The 25,072-nt window shown below is 31.3% G+C and overlaps 1 protein-coding gene across 1 annotated transcript in view; it reads left to right on the top strand.

Annotated features, from left to right (window-relative positions):
- LOC134277252 (zinc metalloproteinase nas-36-like) overlaps window positions 1-25,072 on the top strand; it is a 72,883-nt gene that overhangs the window by 10,491 nt on the left and 37,320 nt on the right. Inside the window, exons 3-6 of the mRNA XM_062759569.1 lie at window positions 2,379-2,508; window positions 8,026-8,145; window positions 15,670-15,776; window positions 16,795-16,916. Coding sequence (XP_062615553.1) covers window positions 2,379-2,508; window positions 8,026-8,145; window positions 15,670-15,776; window positions 16,795-16,916 — 479 coding nt within the window. The remainder of the gene's footprint in view (window positions 1-2,378; window positions 2,509-8,025; window positions 8,146-15,669; window positions 15,777-16,794; window positions 16,917-25,072) is intronic.

The raw sequence follows: 25,072 nt of genomic DNA, 5'->3' as shown, positions 1-25,072 counted from the left end.
GTATATTTATATTTTCTTATAGGGAGAACAATTATTTTTTTCGTTTTTTTATTCTGATTAAAATCATACTCTGATCAATAAATTGACAAAATTTTAACTACGATTTTGCATCTAAAACGAAAGGAATAACAAATACAATTTTAAACTAAATAACGCATGAATTGGAAAGGTATTTTGTTGAGAGGATTTCGTCAGTTTCACTTGTACACCATTCGATATATTGAATTCGAAGAACAAATCAACAACTTTTTCTTCCTCTTGTGTTTTTGTTTTCACGTGATAAATGAGGAAAAATAAAGGACTATTAGCTAGCTGTAAAATAAATTTGAATTGCTCGGGATCGAAATTTTGAGAGCAGAGAAGGAAAACAATTATTAATCTACGTGGAATGTACAGTTGAAATTTGGAAAATCGATTAATGTTCTCTATAATTTCACTCTCTGTATATGTGTACAGTGTACATGTATCGATCGCCACCAAAACAACAATGATCGATTTCACGTTTCCGTTACTGTTTTGGAATAAACAAGGGGCGGGGCTCTACTGACGGCGAGATTAAAGCGGGGTCCGCTTCACACATCAATGCGTAAAGCGATCCCAGAAAGCGAACACCGGGTTTTCTCTAGCGGACCCAGATCTGGCCCAGACCAAACTGGGAGCGAACCCGGCGCGCACCAAAGGGCACCCAGAGCGGTCCAAAAATTCCTGAGAGCGACTCAGAAGCGGACCCTGAGCGAACCCAGGAAGCGATTCCAGGGTCCGCCTCGGGTTTGTTCTGGTGTTAGAATGTGTGCGGTTGGTATTTTGTTTTCCTAAGGCATTCTTTAAAATATGATGACTTCTAGTTTATAGATTTTCTCTTTTAAAATTGAAATTCTTTCTGTGCCTTTTATCACTAACGATTGAGGATTTAATCTTGAAACTTTCTGTGATAATATATCTTGAACGGTACATGTGTCCTTTGTCCACCGGAAGTATTAAAAACATATGCATGAAAAAATCATTTTAAAATGTGTATAGGTCATATAGGCTGTTTTATGTAATTTTATATCACTCCGAAGTTGGGTCTTAAAAACCGGAAGTGGAATCGTATAAATAGAAATTTGTTCATAAATTTGTCATTGAAACTTTGAGGAAAGTCAGAATGTGTTTCTTGTAAAAATATAATATCACATTTAATATCATTTAGCCAATCATATATAATGTTTATCTTTTGTCAATATTATTAAAATGAACAGAGTTTGATGTTTGCCATTGTCTGAAGATTTACATGTACCTCTTAAGGTAGATGTCTAAGCCCTGTTGACCTTTTTTGTTGGTTCAGCCTGACCTCTTTGGACGAGACCATGTACTGGCTGGTGCTTTACGTAGCTTTTCTGCGAGTTTGATGATGACCTTTTCTATAATATTTTGATGTTGCCACGCCATCGGTTTTGTGTGAGGGATTTGAATGGCATTTGATACAGTGTCCCAGTATTGACCGTACACAGAATCGGCAAAGAGTGCATCTGCAGTCTACGAGGAAGTAAAGATTTCCTTCATTTCATTACACTGTTGTAATTTTTAATCTGTAATTTCCTCCATAACAGATGGGGCATGGATAGCTTTTCCAATGGATTTGCATTCAAGAGAGGACTTAGCCTGGCGAATACGTTCTGCTGCCACAAGATCACCAGAGCGCATTGCCTAATTGAGTTGAAAAGCTTGCTCCGCAGACTTGAAATGCTCACCAAAAACTTTCAGATAACAGTTAAAAGTTTGAAAGAATATTTTGTTCCCCGTCCAAGGCTACCACTTTGGGGTTGTTTTGAGTGAACTAAGGACAGATCTCATCATCTGGTTTATGGCCCTCGTTTTTACAGGCTGAGTACCTGAGTGTATTTTGGGACACATTGAAGAAATGCCCGGTTTCCAAGCAATTTGAAATTCACATTTTCAATATTTTGCTTTATTTTGAATAATCGTGTTTGAAAATTGTAATTTTGACAAACATTTACAGTCCAAACATTTAGTTGATAAAAATAATCAAATAAAATTTTTCAATAAAAATTCATTCGACTTTAGTGTGTTCTTAGTTTATTGTCGGGAGGCTAAACTACATTTATTTAACGATTTAATTAAGGCAATTACTCTTGGTATCTAAAGAAATAAAAAAGAGCATAATCATTGAATATATAATAAATTGCAAATTACATTTTTCCCCTGTCAGCTTGTTTTGAAATTTAACCTGCCATTAGACAAGTTTCATTATGGCCGTTAATGGATAGTTGTTTTAAGAAACAGGTCATTATTCACATATTCCCATCATGTGCATCATCGTTGAAGAATCGTTTGGCATAAGCAAGTAAGCAGATAATTTACATTGTTTTATTGATTAGGCTGGTGCAAAAGATGAATCGAAGCCAACCATGATGCTGCACGATCAGAGTCTTGCTTTCCTTATTGGCCTTTCTAAAACTATGACTTTCTACGACGTACAGGAAATAAACAAAGCTTATCAATGTTCAGGTATTTATATTTTTATCTATTTCACTCTTTTGATATACTCAAGTATTATATGTTCACCAAAGCTGAAAGCTAATGTCCATGTTTCCGATCACATTTTTCCTATGTCCTTCTGTCTGTCAATCATTTGATTACTGTTGTACATTTTCAACTTCTTTGCAAGAACCATTATGCATATTTTAACCAAACTTGCAACAACGTATCCCTCGATAAAGGGAATTCTTGTTTTAATTGAAAGAAGTGCCACATAATTTCCTAGTGGAGATGATTATATTAAACTAAAAAAATAAAGAAATCTTTCAAAACTCTAACTTCTTCTACAGAACTACTGGACCAGGAAAAATAAAACTTATGTGGAGGCATAACTCATGCATTTGTACTCACAAACTGAATTAAATTTAGTGCGAAGCACTTTTATATTAAGTTTGTGAGTACAAAAGCATGTTTTTTTACATCGACAAATTCTGAAGAAAGATACTAAGTATTCAATGTATAATGAAGATATTTTGAACGACTTTACATAATTTTGAACTAGTTAAAAACACATTGCTACATAATTAGAAAAGTAACATTAACCAAATTCACAAAACTGATAATATGTAAGGAAGGAGACGGTCATTTTCCACATTAAAATTTTTTGAAGAGTTATCTGCCCTTGATAAAAAGGAGAAAATGATTGATTTCTCAAAATGTCTATGGTAACTAATTAATTTTATTCCATACTAAAAATGAGGGAGTTTATGCATAGATTCACCAAAATTTGTTTAAATTCTAATTTTGTTTAAATATCTTATAAAAGCATGTTCTGTCCGTAGACTTCAATGTAAAATTCAAGGTGAAATTACTTGGACAATAATCAAAATTTTGTAAATTCCTTTGGTGGAGCAGATTTACTTGATAACATCTTCAAAATATTACCATGATTAAAAATAGCAGACCATTCATTTATGAGGTACAAAATATGGTCGTTATACATCGAATACCTTAGGGTTTAGAAGTGTTAAAATTCACAACGTCATTATGACGTTCCATAAAATGTACGAAATTCGGCCATATACATATGCTATTTTAAAGACCTCTTACGGAAAATATGAAAGAGATATTGAAAAAAGAAAATTGTTTTAAAAAAGATACATAGTCTGTAGATATATCCAGAGCAAAAATTGTCCTATTTTAAAATCAGGCCAATTTGTGTACTTTTTGACTCAGGCTCTTTGTTAAATTAAGGATTTGTTGTGAAATAGATTTTGGATATTTACTCATTTAGTATGACTCAAAATATCAGAAGAAATAGGGGGTCATTGTGCATCTTACTGAGCTACAGTACAATTAAGTTGACCTTGTTGCACTTAAATTTTAAATCTTGGTTAATTACTTTATCATATTTAATCAGATGTAACAATGGCAAATAATATAATCTTATTTTACGAAAATCGTTTAAATAATATTTATCATAAAACAAATCTTGCAAATTACTGTGCGTAAATTATTATGTGACCCTTTTGATCTAAAAAGTGACATATTTGGGGTATTAAATTCTAAATAAGCAAAAAAAAAATTTTCTGACATTAAACTTTTTACGACTTCAGATATGATCAGTCAAAAGTTTCGAGTAGTTCGAAATAAAGGAAACATATAGGGTCAGTGATGTTAATTTTGAAATATTGGTCAAAAGACACGAAAGCTGGATGGTGTAGATCACTAAATTTTCGCGACAACTTATTTTTGCGAGATAGTCATTGCCACTTTATGAGCGAGACAAAATATTCACGAATTGTGGTGGTTGCTTTATATAATCCATTGGGATACTAATATACGCGAGAATCATATCTTCGCGAGCTCATTGTCTAGCGTAATTACGCGAAATAATAAAAATTCTCGCGAATAAAAAGTGATTTACAGTAGCTCATTTCTTGAAAGATAAAAAAAATTAACTCGTTAGAACAAAAAAGTTATCTCGTTATAACGAGTTAGTATTCTCGTTATAACGAATTAGTATCTTGTTATAAGGACTAAATGATCTCGCTATAACGACTTAGTTATCTCGTTATAACGAGTAAATTATTTCGTTATAACGACTTAGTTATCTCGTTATAACGAGTAAATTATTTCGTTATAACGAGTTAATTATCTTGTTATAATGAGGTAGTTATCTCGTTATAACAAGATAATTATTAATTTGCTATAACAAACTAGTTATCTCGTTATAACGAGTTAATTTTCTAGTAATAACGAGTTAATTTTCTTGTTATAACGAGATAAAAACTGGTCTTAAGTTGTTATATATCTTAGTGATAGGAAGTATAGCATATAAAACCGAGTCGATCAAATTTGTTTACAGTTTGTTTCAAGTATGATGAAGATTTATTGTCGTTTATCGGAGAAAGTTGTGCCAAACTTTGTTGCAAGTACATTTGGCGTATACACGTATAAATGTGTAAATGTGCTAAGTAAAGATTGCTTTACTTATCAAATTGTGATTGTTAACAGCAAGATAGTACAAGATTAATATTATTTAAACCATAATGCAAATGAAATTTGCAACTTTTCATCAATTTAAAAGTTAAGTACGACTGACAATAATCAACTTCACCTCAATGGAAATTAAACTACAGTCATTTTTAATTCCCAAATTGCTATTAATTTGGAAATAAAGGGCAATTTATAATTTCAGTATAACGATATAATTAACTCGTTATAACGAGAAAACTAACTCTTTATAACAAGATAATCAACTCGTTATATAATAAGATACTAACTCGTTATAAAGAAACACTAACTCGTTATATAACGAGATTACTAACTCGTTATAACGAGATAACCAATTCGAGATAGTTAACTTTTTATAACGAGATAACTTACTTGTCATAACAAGATAACAAACTCGTTATGACGAAATACTAACTCCTTATAACGAGATAACTAATTCGTTATAACGAGATAACCAACTGGTTATAACGAAATAATTTACTCGTTATAACGAAATAATTTACTCGTCATAACGAAATAATTTACTCGTTATAACGAGATAAAACTAAGTCGTTATAGCGATATAATTAACTCGTTATAACAAAATACTTACTAGTTATAACGAGATACTAACTCGTTATAACGAGATAAATAAGTCGTTATAATGAGTTATTTTATTTATCTTTTTAGATATGAGCCTATCCGGATTTAGTAAAAACATACGATTTTCAGGCAAAAAATCGTGTAAATTTCATTTTGACTTCTTTAACATATCTACAATTCTCGGCAAAATTTGTTGAGGGAATGTGTAAAATTTGTTCTAAAAAATTTAAATTGAGACCTTTTTTAAAATATTCGTAGTATATCATGGATTAAAATATTATCCAAATAAAAGTATGCGAGGCTAAAGTTCCAAGATATATAATTTAATTAATAAATGTGCAGATTTGCTGAATTTTCTGCTTAATTTCCTTTCATCTTGAATGTTGAATAATTTACATTGTTGAATTTAAATATTTTATAAAAAATGAATTATAATAAATATTTTTGAAGAAAGAGGATCTACGTGAACTTTTCTAAAAAGCTTACGAGTGACATACCTTAATTCTTATAATTCCAATTACGATTCTGTACGAGGATCAGCAATTCAAAAAATACATAGACAACAAACCTCATCATCATATTATTTTTACAATAATCGAAATCAACTTATTTTTATTTGCAAGAACAATTTTTTCTCTATGTATGAAGTTTCATTCCATTATTATTTATCCATTTATTATATGGAATTCATGTTCGCCAGTTGGAAAAGCACCATGTTTTGTGACCACAAAGCACGATTAACAACGTATTGTAGCGTAACGAATTGAGAAAGTTTCTCAAACTTATTTTGCCTTTTTCACTTTATACTCGGGTCTTTCCAATTCAAGAAAAATAATCATATCCAAAACACTTGATTACTAGTTTGCCAACAATTCTTCGATTATCTTTTAAAGTTAGATTGTCAACGTTTTTAAATCTTTTACCGCGTCATTCTGCTTTCACAATTAAGTTCTGTTAAGTGAAACAGATGCACGAATCATCTTTTGACACGAGTTTTTTAACCAGTTTCTCCACAGACCGCACAATGTCCGATTCAAAGTCTCTGCCACTCAAAAGCTGTCTTTGCATCATATTCGACAAGATTTTTAATGACAATCTGTTTCTTTGCAGGCAGTGAATCTTGTGATTCAAAGTCTCTACCAATTTTTTTTTTCAGTATGCATAAATGCACGGCTTACCGGTATTTTCTAAATATTTTCTGGTTTCTCACGCATTTTCAGGGTTTGTGTTTGAGGTTTCTCGAATGCAAAACAACATATTATTGCCACTCACTGCTCCATGACGTCATTATACGTCTTTTTTTTTTTTGCTTATTAGTATCAAGTGTATTCTGTCTTTAAATGTGGATATTTTTTAACAAAGCTACGTATTACATTACCTGCATCTAAAGAAACAGAACAATACTGATTATACTGTTTCATATTATTAAGGTTGTCTGTCTTTACAAAAGACCTTCGAAGAGATTCTATTGTACGTCTTCTACTGAAAAATATTTTCGCGATATTTACAGTACTCATCATCCGAAATAAGGATCAAAAGGTGTCCCAATTCGAGATTTTTAGACTTTATATACCTAAGGTTCGAAATATTTTGTCACCTATCAATTTTTGCTTTACGTCCTCATAAAGTAGTTGAAGGGTTGGTACCTAAACATTTCTTTGCAAATATCTCGGAAAAGAAAAATAAATCTCTAAATTTTTGTTGAACAAATCTGTTTGAAATCGTGAGAGCTTTAAGCTAAAATAAATAAAAAGGGGCTAGCCAATCAAATTAGAGACTGTAATGTGTCATAAATCTTTAATCGATAACTCTTTTACAATCAACATTTTGCAATGCGGTACCGAAATAGAAAAAAAAATTATCTCGACAATCTTCAACTATATATTACTACTTTTATGTCATATTTTACATGAATAAGGACCAAAAGGTACCACAATGCAAAATCTGTAGCGCTTTATCTCTCAACGGTGGAAATATTTTGATAAGTAACATATTGATTTAAAGAGGTCACCTCTCGTTTTTTTGTTTAACATTCCCATTAAGGAATTAAAGGGCTGTTCCCTCGAAAAGAAAACAAAAGAGTCTAAAAAATTTTCAATAAGAGCTGTTACACGAGCTTTAAGATAAAATGAAGGAGAGGGGGCTACTCCCTCAAATAAGGGGCCAATAGTGGCCAAATATCTTAAATAAAAAAATCCTTTAACAATTCATAATTTGATATACTTTATTGAAGCAAAAGTATTCATTTCACTGCTTTCTCGAAACCAGCACTTAAAATTTAATCACGTTACAACTTGACTTTAGAAGGATTAAGTGATAAGAATAATAATAAGGTTTTCTTATTTTTTAGAAGACAATGACCAACCTATTTCTTTCTTAAATCGTATGTATGAAGAAAAAATCATATGTGCGCATTAATTGTAGTTTTAAAAAAAATGATTTTTACAGCATTATGTAAAGAAGATCCTCCTGTGTGCCAAAACGGTGGATATGTTCTTCATACGTGTCAGTGTATGTGTCCTGACGATTTGAATGGCACTACTTGTAACCAGGTTAAAAGTGATAAAGGTAAAATCGACTCTGTTTATATATATACAGTAAAACTTCTCTAAACTGGCCAGCTGCCGGACTGAATAAAATGGCCGGACTAGAGGGGTGGCCGGTTTCCCGAAAATCTAACATACTGAAGAATTGCAGAACTATTTGACAGATGCTAGGAAAAATATATAATTGGTGTCAACATGTCATTATATTACGGCAGACGTGTAATGTATTCTTAAGGTCTTAAAAAATGTTAATTATATTTGATGATGATAAATTCGTCATACATGTTGATTTTTATTTTTAAAAATTTAAAAAATAACAGAAAAGACATGGAAAGTTACTTTTATTAACCATATGCGAAGAAATAAATGTGTCAGACCTTTTACCTTAAATGAACTCTATACAGAATACTGCATGGGTATCTGTGTATCGCTTACATCATTAAAAAACTGTTTGTATTTCAGTGAAAAGTAAATAATTAAAACATTCCTGAGCAAAACTTCTGTTATTTTAATTATGAAATGTATATTCTGGTTATCATTTTATTTTATTTTTGGTAAGTGGCCGGTGTCCGGTTTTCAGGGGTGGACGGTTTTATGAGAGTTTATGTGTAAAGAAATGTTAAGAATTTTGTACGATTTACTGATTGTCGTAATTAATTAGCATAATTAATTCGTTCAATTATGTAAATCGCACTTCACCCGAGCATACCCGATAGACCGGACGTATTTCATAGCGGTCCGGATTTCTTTCTTTAATTATAGTGTTCTTAAAAATTTCCAATTCAAAATGTAACTATGTTTGTAAATATATAGTGTTTAGTAGTTTAGTAGTAGTGCTAGTTGTTTTTGATTTTCTTTTCCCTTCGTTCTTATGACCTTTTAACTTTTTTCTTTGTCCTGAGTAAGGGACAGGGCGTCCCGAAAATTTGACAATTTTTATTGTTCGTGTCTCGTTGGTCATTTTAGTGTTTTATATAAATTTCCATCCGTGACCTTGTATCTACTTGGTAGATCCGACATTTAGGATATACAGTGTTGTTGGTTTTTTAGTGCTTTATATATATATATATATATATATATATATATATATATATATATATATATATATATATATATATATATATATATATATATATATAAGCACTAAAAAAACAAAGAAAAAAAACATTTGCTATCAGTTAATACACCTGTACTGTAATAGATTGTTACGTTTAATTATGTTCCCCAAACGAAGTTTGAGAATACTTATTGTTTTTACTATTTTTCTTCTTATTATTAAGGACCTTAAAATAATTGGAGTATTTATTAATGTATTCCGGTTCAGACGGAAGACCTTATAGTGATTCAACTTTTTTATTATTAAGGTCTTCCTTTTCAACGGAAGACCTTATTATTTTGTTGTTTCTTTTCAATTTTTCTTATTATTATTATTCTCGATTTTTTGCATGCGATTTCCCGTGATTGGATTTTCATAAAACTTTCACAGTGATTGCAATTCATATGAACTTAAGGTATTTTTTAGTTCATGACGTCACTTCCGGTCGCGAGTTATTTAATATTTTTAGATCATCTGAGCATTGAGTCCTCTACAGAAATTGTTTAATTCATTGCCAGTGGATAATGGTTCTAGTGCTAGGTTGGGGCTTTATATATAATATAGTGAAAATACATGAATTCTTTGAAAATCTTGTTCGATTTCTCTGCTTCTGGTTATCAAACAAACTAACTACATATATAGTTATGATGAGGAAGGGTGTTTCTTCTAATTTGTGAAATAAATGACCCAAGGGCAGGGATTTTGGCTTTAATGTGAGGTTCTATTGATTACATGTATATAATGAAAATGCATGCATTCTTTGAAAATGTCCCTTTCTGCTCCGCGATATTAAACAAACTAGAGGTAGCTAGGGTGACCAATAAGCTCATTGAATGATACCCCTGCCTCCCATATGGTTATATCTGATGACAAAGTCCATGTTTTGCTGTGGCCGGGAAACCCAAAATATGTGTCGGATCAAAAAGTGAAATAGGAGATCACTATTGCAATATGTAATAAAGATTCTGTGAAAGTTTCATTAAATTTTCACAGTGTTATAAGAGGAGTTGCGGATAAGAGATGGGTACCCTTAAGCGTAACAGACGGAGGGACGTACAGCTAGACGGACGTACGGACCGACGGACGGACGGACATACCGATTACAGTATACCCTCCCACTTTTCAAGCGGTGGATATAACAAACTACATACATAGTTATGATGAGGAAGAGAGAATTTCGAAAATTGAGAATTTCAAGGCTCCAGGGTCAGGAGTTCTGGTGTTCTAGCGGGGCTACAGTCGTATATAGATAACCTGGTGAAAAAGCATTTATTCTTTGAAAATCTTCTTCTCTGCTTTTGGGCATCAAACAACGTTAACCTAGGTACATATATAGTTATGAGGAGGAGGGGTGCCTCTTTTAAATTTGTGAGTTTTATGGCCCCTGGGTTCGGGGGTTCTGGAGTTAGGGTGGGGCTATATACTAGTAGATTATAAAATGAAAATACATTAATTCTTTGAAAATGTTCTCTCTCCTGGGCATCGAACAAACTAACTACATACATTGTTATGATGAGGAAGGGTATCTCTTCTAAATTTGTGGATTTTATATTCCTAGGTTCGGGATACTGGCTTTAGGGTTGATTATGAAGTCAAAATGCATGAATTATTTGAAAATCTTCTCAGCTCTTGGATTTCAAACAAACCAGGAGTTCTGATGTTAGAACAGGGCTATATTCATTATATAGTGGAAATGCATTAGTTCTGTGAAAGTTTTCTTCTCTGCTCATGGGTATCAAAGAAACTTACTACATACATAGTTATAATGAGCAAGAGCCATTCTTCCAGAATTGTGAATTCCAAGGCCCTTGGATCAGGGCTTAGAAAGAGGGTGAATGGGGGGAGGGTTCTAATTATAATTAAATTTAAAATGAATAAGTGCTTCGAAATCTGCTCCTTGATATTAATCAAACATAAATAATGAACAAAGGTTTTTTACTAAATTGTGAAATGTTTGGACCTACATGTAGGATCAGGGATTCTTGTAGGATGGGACACTACTGATTATTGCTGAATATTATTGATTAGTTGAAATGTTTTTATTTTGGTTCCCCTTCTCTGCATATGAGTGTTTAGTAACCAAATCATGCTAAGTGTGTAGTTATGATGAGAACTGGTGCCTCTTTAGATATTTTGAATTTCATGGCCTCTGCTTTACAACATGAACCAGATTCAATTGTTGGAAAGTTGTTGCATGGTGCTCAAGTGACCTATAAGACCCATGGCCCTCTTTTCTTTTTTTATTGAAATTTTGTCCATCCCATTTCCCAAAAAAGATTAAAATTCCAATCATGAAACTTTCTATGACAATTGATTTTGTTGAGTACATTTGCATCTTGTATTTAGTTTTTACTTCCGTTGTCCACCGGGAGTAATTTAAAATATCAATATTTAAAAAAAAAATCATTTTTAATTGTTTCTATCATAAAGTTACAGGGTGTTTCAAGTAATTTTATATCCACCGGAATTTGGGTCTTAAACACCAGAAGTTGGGTCTTATAAACCGGAAAATATTCAAAGATGTGTATTATTCATTGAAACTTGGAGGAAAATCATGGAACACACGCATTGTAAAATTGTTAGTCGTTTTGACTGTCACACAGGAATGCATAGAAAAAGAACCGGATATAAATAAATATTAGAAATCTCACTTTGTATCTGTTTTTGTTAGCATATTGTGAATAAATTCAGCATTTTTTTTATTCATCTTCCGTAGTTCTTCCGTCTTTTTAAATGGAACTATTATTGTCAAGATCGTAAATCGGATTGAAGACCCACTCGTTGCTTTGCATTGTGCTTTGCTCTAGTTATCATTTTTCCTAAATCTTGTCAGCAATATTTTTCAGAGAAGGCTGGACGGATTTTTTTGAAATTTTCAGGGATGATAAAAATTGAAAATACATCTAATTTTTTTCGTAGAATTTATTTTTTTTTCAAATTAACTTCCAGACGTCAGATATGACCGCTTTTTGTTTTCAATTTGCAAAAATATTTTGTCCGAGTCATATCTCAGAACAATAAGAGATTAGTGCACCAAACTTACATGAGCAATAGATCTTGATGAGTATATGCAAATCCAATTGGGTTAAGATTGTCCACCGTTACTTCTGATTGTCAAAGGGAGTGACTGAAGAAATCGAAATTTTCAACTTTTCCCTTTTGGATTATTTTAATCACATAATTGCATCTTAAAACGGCAACATCCGCTTATAAGAGAAAAAAAAGAATGAGATTTTTTCTTTCCCACAAATATATTTTTTATTGATTATTCTATTTGGAATGAATTTTGGATATGTCATTTTGACTGCAAATGTCTAGAGAAACATCAAATATCTTTCTAAGATAAACTTCAGCTTGCGTGTTTCCCTGTCCTCAAAATGGAAAGTTATATCTTATCAATATCACGAAAACGATAGGAGATTAAGACACCAAACTTATACGAATAAAAGACCTCGACATGTAGAAATAACAGGGTTGTCACTTCCGATCATCACAGGAAGAGATCAAGGAAATTGAAAATTTGAACTTTTCATTTTAAAATGAAAATTAATATAACTTTATTGAATCCCTTTCGCCGTGTTGAAATACGTTAGATTCTACCGGGAACAAAAATGTCAACTTTCGGTTTTATAAGAGAAATTTTAAACTTTCTCATTAATATTTGCTTATAGATAAACTAGTATTTAAAATGTCTTCATACATGTTGTGGATACTACAAATGTCTGGAGAAGCGTCAAAGATTTTTATTTACTTCCGGTCGTATGATTTCTTTCCTTTAATTCGACCTCATTCTCACAATGACTCGCGATCTGAAAAAGGAAACGACTCAAGTCTTAAAGTTTCAGTACTGATAACTAGTCAAAAAATTATTTGCATCATGTGAAAATCGTGTGTCTTCTCCACTTAAGGTCTCAACGGGTCATAACAAAAAAGTAGGGATGTCAAAATTGTCAATAATTGATATTCGAATATTCGATAGGAGTATTCGAATATATTCGAATATTCGATAAAAAAAATGCATCTTGCATTATAAAATACATATCTTCTCTCTTCTGTCAAGCAGTATATGTTTTATGCCATTATTTTGTAATAAAAACCCATGTAGAGTTTTGCAAATGCAGCACAATTATATTTTCAAATTATCAAATATATGAAGAGTATGCATCCATAATCTTTTCTTTTATTTTTTGGGAAATTCAGAAGATTTTTAATATGTTTCATATTAATTGATCGTCTTACTTAAGTCTACATGATAACTCGTACAAATCTATACCAAACAGAACAATTAATTAAAAGAGAAAGATTAAAAGCAATTACTTTTTGCTAATTAATTTCCTGATAATGATTTTAATGATATTTTAATAAACAAGGGATCCATGTGTTTACTGTAAAACTGTGTCCTAACAACAATACAAGCTGATTGTACATGTAAGCACTGGGAACTATCATACCACTAATTAAGTGAACAAATGAATAAATTATTTTAATAGGTACACTCTTCACACTTTTAAGGTAATCCAAGAGGAGTGTCTTTGAATTTTGCATAAACATGATTCAATTTCTAATAAGTTTTGTCAGGCTTTTCTCTCTTTTATACACGTGTACACGTAAAAACGAATATTCGAATCTTAAATTTATATTCGAATATTAACTCATCGAATGAATATTCGAATATTCGAATATTCGTTGACATCCCTACAAAAAAGTGAATTTATCAAGTTGGTTTTCCTTTTCTACATACCGGGTATGTTTTAGGCTAATACCTTCATTAAAAAGGACATACGACAGGAAGCAGTATAACGGAAGACCTACTCATTACTTGTAAAAAGTTTTTTTTTGTATTCTTTATATTATTGTAAGGTAAAATTTTGTAAAGGACCACTCTCCGCTCCATTTCTAAGCTTAAGGTAAGTCACTCCTCAAGTTTGTTATATCAAGGATTTTTCGAGAAGTATATTTTGGATAAGTACTCATTAAGTGTAACTCAAAATCGCAAAGAAAATAGGGGGTCAGTGTGCATCCTACTGATCAACGGTACATTTAAGTTGACCTTTTTGCACTTAAATTTCATATCTTTGGTTAATTACTTTAACCCTTATTATATTTGATTAGATGTAAGCATGGCAATAAATATAATCTTGTTTTACGTAAAATAGTTTGAATAATATTTAACATTAAATAAATCTTGCAAATTAATGCGCGTTAATTATTGTTTGACCTTTTTGCACTAAAAAATAACATACTTGGGGTATTAAAAAACTTAATAGACAATAAAAAAAAAATTATATCAAACTTTTTACGACTTGAGTGCTGATCAGTCACAAGTATCTAGTAGTTTAAAATAATGAAAGAAAAGGGTGGGGTCAGTGATGTTAATTTTGAAATATTTGTTAAAATATGTGATTTTCAGGCTAAAAATGGTGTAAATTTGACCTTGACTTCTTTCATATATTTTCATTTTTTGGGAAAGTTTGTTGAGGGAAGGTGTAAAACTTAGTCTAAAAATATAAATTAAGACCTATATTAAATATTTTCAGCAATTTCAAAACGGAAAATATTCTCCAAGTAAAAGTATGTGAGGCTAAATTTCCATTACATTAAATTTTATAAATGTGCAGATTTGCAGAATTTTCTGCTAAATATCCTTCCACCAAAAGAAATAGTCCCTCATAAATCTTGCTTCTTTGTTGATTTTTGAGCAGTTTTTTCATTGAATGTTAACAAATTTACATTGTTGAATATAAATATGTTATAAAAATTGAATTTTGATAAGTAGTTTTGAAGTAAAAGCTTCTGCGTGAACTTTTCTAAAAAGCTAAGGAGTGACTTACCTAAGATATAAAAGTTTACTCTGTCAGATATCATAGATGATAGATTTCACCCATGAAATTTTTTTCTGTCGTCAATACTTCCGGTCGTTACAGAAAGTGGATTATTTTTTTTTATTTTCTTAGTCTTTCTTTCTTCTTTCTTCTGTGATATTCACAGCGTATGTAATGAACCCTATCTAGTGATTTTACGTATAAGCAATTTCTTGATATGACTGAGAGGGAATTGAATATATTGGAATTTTCACAAACGTTGGCTCAACGTTTCCATAAACAATAAAACACATTCATTTTATTTACGTATAAATAGCTTACGGGGACTTCGATGGGGGTTAACACATAGAACAGAGTGTGCAGGTAAAGCCTCTCTTGGGACTGCAAAAGGACATAACTTTCCCTAGTTCCACTAAGACGAGTTTCTAGTTTTTCAATATGCCCATGTAACGGATGGCAAGGCAGATATATAACAATGTTTTCTTTTCTATAAAATGTTACCCAAATTATTTTTAAAAATATTCACCACTTTTTTGTTGAATGGAAAATGATTACTTTAGCGTACAACATATAATAGCATCACATATTTTTAAATGCTTATTAATCTTTAACTTTACTTTTATTGTAGATTGTGGAGGCATCATAGATCTTGATTGGAATCAATATGAATCTATACCATCAGACAAATATCCCTGGAAATACAGAACAAATAAGAGATGTGTCTGGATGATTAGAGTACAATAGCCTTCCATTACTGTTAAACTAGGTTACATATATAACAAGAGGCCCAAGGGCCCCATCGCTCACATGAGCACATCATCTAGGAAAAACCACAAATCAGATCAGAATTAAAAAGTTTACTGAAAGGGGGGGGGGTAAATTTAACTACTTGAGAATATCTCCATATCAATACTGCATATGACTTTGCCTTTCTTGAGAAAGAGATCTTTATAAATTTTTGTTTCTTTATTTTACTAATTACTTTACAATTCTAAATTTATACTTGTCACATGACAAAAAGTTGATACATGCGATATAACTCTGTGTATTGTATGCGGTCCAGCCCTATCCATAATGGGAAACTATGTTACATTTTCTACAGATATTCACTAACTTTGTTACAATTTTTAAAAGAAGTTATACATATTAATTAAAACGGTGCCTTGGTAACTTTTCCATATCGGTGCTTAAAGGGGCATAGACACAGTTTCAGGTAAATTTTCAAATTTTATTTTTCCACTTTTACAAATATTCAACTAGGGTCTTTCTAATGATCATCAAAAATTTGAACGTCAGATGTCGAGATACAAGACAAATTTATAGCTCAAACCCTTTGTTATGTAAACAAGGTCCATGTTATGTTTTTGTTTACATAGGTTAATTTACTAATATATGTTCGTTCAAAGGAGATATTTTCAATAAAAAGTTTATTTTAAATGCGATTCAACAGTTTCTATTTATTTGCTGAATTTCATATTTTCTATATGTAAACAAAAATTATGAGCTTTAAGTTCTGTATCTCGTTTGTTAATCAACAAATGATGTTTAAATTTTTGCTTATCCTTAGATGAGGCCATAGGTAGGAATAGTAAACATTAAAATTGGTTTTAAAAATTCAGTGGAAATTGTGTCCATGCCCCTTTAACATAGCTGTTATTATTGAAGCATTTTTTTTTACAATAAAGCACCTCTAAAAAGCTTCTATTTACAATGTATTTTAACTCTAGCCATACATATCTATGTTAAATTGTAGGGACCAAGCGATTCCAATATAAAATTAACGATCAAGAAACTTAATCTATCGGTCTCGAAAGGCCAAGCATGCTATCACTGGCTGGAGATTAAATACAATCTTGTTGGTCAGTCAGGAATCAGGTAAGTCATTTTATTTTGCTTATAACTGACATGAACTCTAAAAGTCTTTCTCTGTAAACATGAACTCCAATCGATTTTGTTGAAACTTTTGGTGAAACCCATTGGTCTTGTTTCCATGGCAACGGGTCACCCATTTTCTCTCTAGCTGGAAATACCTATTAATGGTATTTTACCCTATTAATGTACATTTAATTAAAACAGGTGACTATTATTATTCTTTTTCTTTGTTTAATTTGTTATGTTTATTTCTATACAAGAGAGTTGAAAAAAAATTGAACCTGCAGATAAAAGCTAAAAGATTTCTTACCCATAACGATGGACATACATGTTTTTTTTTTTTAAATTGGACAGATACTATTTACACATATTTTAAGAAAATAAATTGATTGCAAAGTTTATAAAAATCTCTTAATTGGCACACATTTTTCTCAAGAGTTTTTTTTTCTCTCTGTCGGAAATCTTTTGCCAAAATCAGAGAAAATGAAAGTGAAAGTAAAGAGTGCTTTAAGGGATAAATACTACCAATTTTTTTCCCATAGACTTCCATACAAAGTTGAGCCCTTGTCACTTATACATATATTGAACTTTGGCCAAAACAAAACAAGCCGGGAAAAAATATACCGTTCCGTTGCACTTTTATTTTCAAATTCCATTTGTTTACAACTATGTGAGTTCTGCACCAAATTAAAAATCTCTTTCCAAAGTGCATCCCTCCCTACAAATTTTACCTGTAATTCCTATGTTTCTCAAAGAAGCCTAAGTCTTGATATGATATTTTTATATCACCTTTATTTCTGTGACAGGATTTGGTTTTACCCTCAAACTTAGAAACCACTAACGGCAAAAAAGTAACCGGAATTCGTTACATGGTATCGATGCAATTCAGAAAAATTCCACGATACCAGTGTAACGAAAACGACCGTTTGAAAAAACCTCTTAAATATCACACACTGTCTTTATCAATAAGAGTACTGTAAACCAACTTTTATTCGCGTGCGAGAAAAAGTTCCAAAAACGACTTGATCGCGAAAATTAATCGTTGCGAACTAGTTTACTCCCGGTAAATCGCGAAATAAAGTCGTCGCGAATAAAAGTTGGTTTAATTTACAGTTATTTGCGTATTAAACCAATTTCTTATAAACCAATACACCTTTGTAAAAGTCCAGAGCCCGTCTTACTCAATGCTTAGTCCGAAGAAAAGTGACCCATCCTTGCACGAAAAATCTACTACGTCTAACCTAACCAGTTTACCAAAAATAGAAACAAGGAACTGGAAATAACAATAAAATGGACATGTAAATAAGGAAAACAAAAGAACAACTTGAACGTATTGAACGAGACAATTAATTGAATTGAACGAAACAGAGACAGAGAGCGGGATCCGTCCCGATTGTTAAAAATTGAGCTGGCACAAACCTTTGAAAAGGTTCCAAACCAACTGATCTACACGTGAAATACTGGACTTAAAATATACCGCGGTTTGGACATGTGTCTCTTTTATCCACTCAAAAACTGTATTTTATGTATAACCCATGCAATGACGTTTTCCAAATCACTGTATAAAGCTAGAAGGTTTCCGAATGTACAATAAACGATCGTAACCAATAAAATTTATCATTATTTATTAACTCTGTAAGTTCCAATCCTACCACATTTCACTTGTCAAATACTGAACAGGTATTTTCTTTTAATGGCCAATCACGCTCCAGGTAGCATTCTCTTCTCGGCACGACCTTGCGCGTTAAAAAGTCTCAATATATATGTATTTGATTAAGTATGAGTTTTTGTCCCCGCTTTTGCGAAAAAGAGGGAATATTAAATTTCATTCGTCTACCTGTCAGTCTGTCAATGTCACAAAAACTTTAATCTTGCCCATCACTTTTGATTAAGTTGAGCTATGACTTTCATATTTTACATATGTTTTCCACTGTGACAAGATCTATCTTTGGGTTCCACCAAATTTGACCTTTTGACCTTAATTAACCTTGGAGCTCGACCAACTTTTACACAAAAATTCCAAACTTTTACTTTGGCCATATCTTTTGAACAGTACGAGGGCTGTTCGGAAATTATTGAGATAATTACAGTAACTCCATAAACGACGGGGATATCTTCATGAAAATTAATCAACAATTTATAAAGAAAGAATAAAACAATTATGCAAAATTTCTAATTCCTATGATAAATAAATAAATTTCGGTGAAATAATAAACTTGCATATGTCTATCGACCCGGAGCAGCATCGCTGCGTCATTCGACGTCACGTCAGCCGGAGATGGTTTCGATCGCATGTGAAACAATCGGGAAGCCTTTTTAAATACTCTTCCTTCTTTTTTATTACATGTAACATAATACAAATCAAACAATCTCTTTTCTTAAACTATTCTATTAAATGTATACTGTTGCTAACCCAGTGTAAACTTTTCGATTGTGGGAAAGATTGACTTAGCATCATGCAGTGCTGATTTGTGCAACGCGGGTCAACGTTATTAATGCCGTAAATGAGATTAATATCGTACGTAATTACTGATGGTCAACCAGAGCTTTTAATTTTTTACACTGGTTGAATAAATTGTACAAAAATATCTACCAATAAAATAACAAACCCAAACACATTTTTTTCACGTTGTTATTGTTTTATTAGGTTTTTCATCAATCTTGAAAAGAGTTCTACATTGTGCTTCTTAAAATTTTAGGTGTGCTCACTGCTCCGCCCTTGACGTCAAAATTAATTTGTTGATGATTGCTGATTTCTCTACCGCACTTATTTTTTTTATGATCTTCGTATTTCTATTCAAAATTCTAACAAAGTTACAGAACATGAATATGAAATAAAGCTGATTAATCTTTCGTAAAAATGAAATATTTTAGCTCTTATTATAGGTCCACGAAGAGTTGGTGTTATATATTTTCAATAGTTGATTTCGTGACTGTTCCGGGTACCCCTACTATTGACACATTTATATACCATTCTAGGAATCGAGTTAAATATTTGAAAAATATTTCTTGCTTTTATTAATTATAGGTGTAAGTCAAACGTAAATTATGTAAATGTAAATTTTCATTGAAAAATGTTCATCAGAAAGCAAAATATACACAATATCTCAATAATTTTCGAACAGCCCTCGTACATACCAAGACTTTGATATTTTACATACGTATTTTTTGTGACAAGACCTTGCATTTGATATCAACAACTTTGACCTTTTGACCTAAATAAAAACATATCTTTTTTCGTTTTTTTTTAAAAGATGCTGTCATATTTGACATGAGCATCACTTGTGACAAGATCTTTCCGAAAATTCTACGATTTCTGACCCCTTGACCTTGACCTTCACGATTGGTCTCATTTCTACAAAAAATAATTTCAGTGATGATTTATAAATGACATATGATAGGGCGTTCATATTTGACATGTCATGACAAAAAAAATGACATCTCATCTACAAAGAGACCGGAAACGGGGGACCACAATTCTTTGAATTTGCTTGTTCTAATAAAAATATAAGAAAAAACTTATAAAAAGGTCAATTAAATACATTTAGAACACATTTCTTTTTGTTAACTCACTTCATGAATATAGGGGGTCAGACAGTCTTGGCTGAAGTGTACCTTTTGGCCTTTTGTTTGCTGTAACATTTCACCCTTACACCTCCGCCCGGTTTCTCTCCTATACATATTGCTTACATTAGATAAAATTCTTTATTGAAATGTTATATGAACCATACTGAGTGAAGAACATTCACTGAATTCTAATCTGGTCCCCTAGGAGCATGGAAATTCTAATCACAGGCACTTGTTTCTGTAATAAATTCCCCCAATACATGTGAGAAAATAAATTAAATGATACCTCGACAAAACTTTGTTTATGCACTTATATTTACATGTTATATACATTTTGCAATAATGCGCATCCTAAATTAATCGTTAGTCGGATAAAGTATAGACAAGGCAAATTTTAATCAGCCTACGGAAATGAAACTTAATTTTATCAATATTATTATTGAAAATCAATGAAAGAGTTCATATTCCTGCAGCAAGAGATAGAATTTTTTTATTCAATTTATTAAAGCAATATGAGCTGCATTTTTAAAAATTTCATTTTGCTCTGAAAATGGGTTATTATGATAAATTTGTAGTTAATATTAGCCTTTATAATCAATTAGACTAAAACAGAAGAAAGATTTCTAAGTACAATCCAATATACAGTTTTATATAAGAAATCATTATTGCACAGGACAACAATAATGTAATTTTGATTCAATCGAAGCTTATAAATAGTTCTTCCATCGCAAATATGAACAACATAGGTTTTATCAACGTTATTTTCAGTCATTGAAATAGTTATTTACAATTTTGCAACAAACAAATCCGTCATCAAACTTGCAGCTCATATTACTTCAAACTATACATGTAAGAATTTCTAAATGCAAGAAAAATATTGTAATGAATGAAAAATATAAAATTATATTTTATAATGCAGTGTTAAAGCAAGCATATAAAATGTATTATACGTAGAGGATGATATCAGTATTCATCTCTAAGCAATTGGAAATATAAATACAAAATTATTTATTGACACTTTTTTATTAATTAATTACAACTGTTAGGGTACTGTTCATTTCTTTCGGTTTATATATACTAGTGTACTGAATTATAATTTAAACAGCTCCTAAATGTACTGTGAAAGATTGCAATTTAATTAACATATATATTATAAAACCGTAATAATGTCAAAGAAATTCCGAGTAAATAATCCAAATCGGGATCCAAAAGACGTATGAGAATCGTACGAAAGCCCTGGAAGGACATTGGCTTACTTGTTATGACTTATTTGTTATAACTTTTTTTGCTTTGACTTATTTGTTTTGAGAGTTTTTTTGTTACTTCTAACTAAGTGTAGGTAAGATTTTGAGAACGATTAATTGTAGTTTTGTAGTTAAACGTACAAAACTGATGTGATTACTAAATTTTTATCTGTTAATTACGGACGCCCTTGAGAGATATTGACGTATTCCTTATGTGTTTTGACTTATGTCTTATGTTTTTTGACTTATTTATTATGTGTTTTGACTTAGTTCTTATGAATTAACTTTGAATTCTTGTTATTTTGAATTTGTTATAACAAGTTTAGTTTATAAAAAGTGGCGTGAAAGATGGAGACAACGTATAGTTTCAGAAAAAACTTCTTGAATTTATTACTAACGACAAAATGAAATACATAGTAGTGATTGTGAGTTTGTCAATCATTATGCAAACTGGAAGTTACATATAAGAATTACGTAATAACTTTTAGAAAATAAGAATTAAGTTATAACAACAAAAAGAATATTTACTTTAGAAATCACATCTGTACTGGATGTTAAACTACAATTTGTTAATCAAAAACCACAGTCAAAATAGGACTAAATATCATTTTTATCATAAAAGTAAGCCAAGCAACAGGTTTTCAATAGCTTTCTTACACTTAGTTAAAACTAGCTATGAAACATTCACAACAAATAAGTCAAAATAAAAAAGTTATAACTAATAAGTCATATAAATAAGTCATAACAAGTAAGTCAATGTCCCTCCAGGGCTTCCGTAGAATCGTGTACAAAGTGTGTGAGAAAGTGTACAAAACGTTTCGCGTCGCCTTTCCTGTTAACCTCGCTGCAAAGCTAATCGTGTAAACCATGTAGTGTTCGTGTAAACCGTGAAGTGTTTCGTGTAAACCATGTAGCGATCGTCTGCCGTTCGAGCAGCATGCGTACATGTACAAGGTAACCGTAGTATAAACCACGTCTCAGGGTCTGTAATAATGATGCGCAATTGGTACCCAGGGTATTCCAAAAGATTGTTGGGAGACCTTGTCTCCAAAATCCCTATAGATCTTGTCAATCTTTTTAATATCAACTTTAAAGTACTTGTGTTTACAATCATTTCTTTTTAAACAACGTTTTTTTGCAAATGAAAGATGAGAAGGTTAGTTTTACGAGTTCCATTTTTTTTAAAAAGCAGCTGTCAATGACGCCAGAAAGCCTAGACTTTAATTTATCATGGAGAATAGTTGTAAATAAAGTCGAAATGTCGTACGTTTTTGTGTTGTTAATTTTGGTAAAATTTTGTAATATTAAATGTTTCAAAAGTTTCTTGAAACTTTTTTACTATCCACATCTCTTTTCCCATTCCATGATATATAGTATACATTTAGTTGCAGTGCAGTTTGGGTGTTTACATTATTTTTTCCTTAAGTAATATTACGATTCAATTCTTTGAAAAATGTTCAAACCTAATTATTAGACCTGCCTCACGGATTTAAAATATTGAAGCAATTTCCAAGATTATAAAATATTTTGTGATGCATATCATATGATCAAATAACACCATTTATTTGACAGAATGGTAACAGAATGGTCACTGAAATGATCCTTTCCCGTAACATTTCCATATTCTTTGAGTTACCGTGTCGTCCACTGAATAACAGATACATATCAGTCGTCTTTCAGTTACAATTTAGCTACATTTTTTATTGAATAATCAGCTTTTTTAACTTGAAAAATTTTGTTTATCTTTTTCCTGTTATAATACATGTAGCAATAACTTGATTCATTTATTTATTATAATTATAAAATGAAAAAAAAAAATAATGCAAGAAAAAAAAAGTCATTCACAAAACCAGAGTCGAACTTTGGCCTCCTGCTTGAGTGTCTGCAAACTTTTTCATAAAGCTACGGGACTGCTGCAGGACTGCTCTAGGAAGTAGTCCAAGCTGTCCCAGCAGTCCATGGAAGGTGGTAAAAATACTAAAATGTAAAGCAAGCATTTCTGACAGAATTTTGTATATTTATGTTTTAAGTACACGTAGAAATAGTTATCGTTACCTAATGTCTTCAGGTGATATAAATTACACATATATATTGTCTGAAATTCATTGTAAAAGGACAGAAGATAATTTTCACCCCTTCCCTTACACTTTTGATATATTTTTTATACAAAAATATTTCAGCCTGTTTAATGAATTCATTGTGTAAAATTATGTACTCTAATTTTATTACTATTTGAAATACATTAAAAGACGTTTTCATGACAGTAATATATATATATAGAGCGACATACAGTATCGATTTATTTTAATTGGAACTAAAGGTAATACATGAAGCATGCTGAAAAAAGCATTCTCTGTAGATGTAACCCTCAAATAAAACCTGAACACACGAATTTCTTAAATCACCATGGTAAAATTACGGCACCAATATTTTTGTGCTTGTGTTAACCTGGCCGATTAATGTGTATAAAAATGATGTCAACATCTGAGGTTTCATTTCCCTGGGGGCATGATTTGCAGCATGTCAGTCCATGTTATTTGGGTATCAGTGTTACACATCACTGAACATGCTGGCCAACAATGACATTAATTTCAACCTTTGCAAGGCAAATAATATTTAATTTAATAAATGTGTATAAATTTATATTTTATATTGGGATTAATTAACATTGCAAATAATCTGAGGGGCTCCATTTTCGTGATTTGCTGATGTGCACTCAAACTTTCATATAATAAAACACTTAAAACTTAATGCTATTGTTTTCTGTTACAAAGAGAAACTAATGATAATTCAATTAGCATGTCAGTGATAATAAACATGACTGAAAAATAATACTCAAAAAAAGTAAGCCAGTTATATTTTTTTGGTCAGAAGTACATGTACAAATTCTAAACAAGATGATTCCTGGGTATAGTATTGAAATCAACCTTGCTCTACGATCTACTAGACAAGTATTTAACTGCATGGAAGAAAAAAAATTAAATCAAGTTTTACTTTTTTCTATAAAATAATATGGAGACCAATATAAATAACAGAAACAAAAAGGTTTTTTATGAAAGGTTAATGTACCATATTATTGTGTTTAAAAACTCATGTTTTTCATAGATGAGTGTCTTTTTCTTCAAAAATTATTATTTGTTTCTATACGTGCACTATCAAGAATTTAAATACCTGTCGCAGAAGAATTGTAAGCATTTGATGATACTACTAAAAAAGAAATGCATCATCAATTCCAACTGCCTTTTATAGTTGCATTGTTAATTGATGATCTCATTTCTGAGTAAGCTCCGCCCATTTAATTAATAAATCCCATCCACAGCAACTCTTGGTACTGCGATCTATTTTGGT

The sequence above is a fragment of the Saccostrea cucullata genome, unplaced genomic scaffold, assembly GCF_032062105.1.
Source record: "Saccostrea cucullata isolate Sc308-1 unplaced genomic scaffold, CSIRO_AGI_Scuc_v1 ctg338, whole genome shotgun sequence".
NCBI classification, from domain to species: domain Eukaryota; kingdom Metazoa; phylum Mollusca; class Bivalvia; order Ostreida; family Ostreidae; genus Saccostrea; species Saccostrea cuccullata.
The sequence above is the reverse complement of the archived record's forward strand: the minus strand, read 5'-3'. Positions and strand labels throughout refer to the sequence as shown.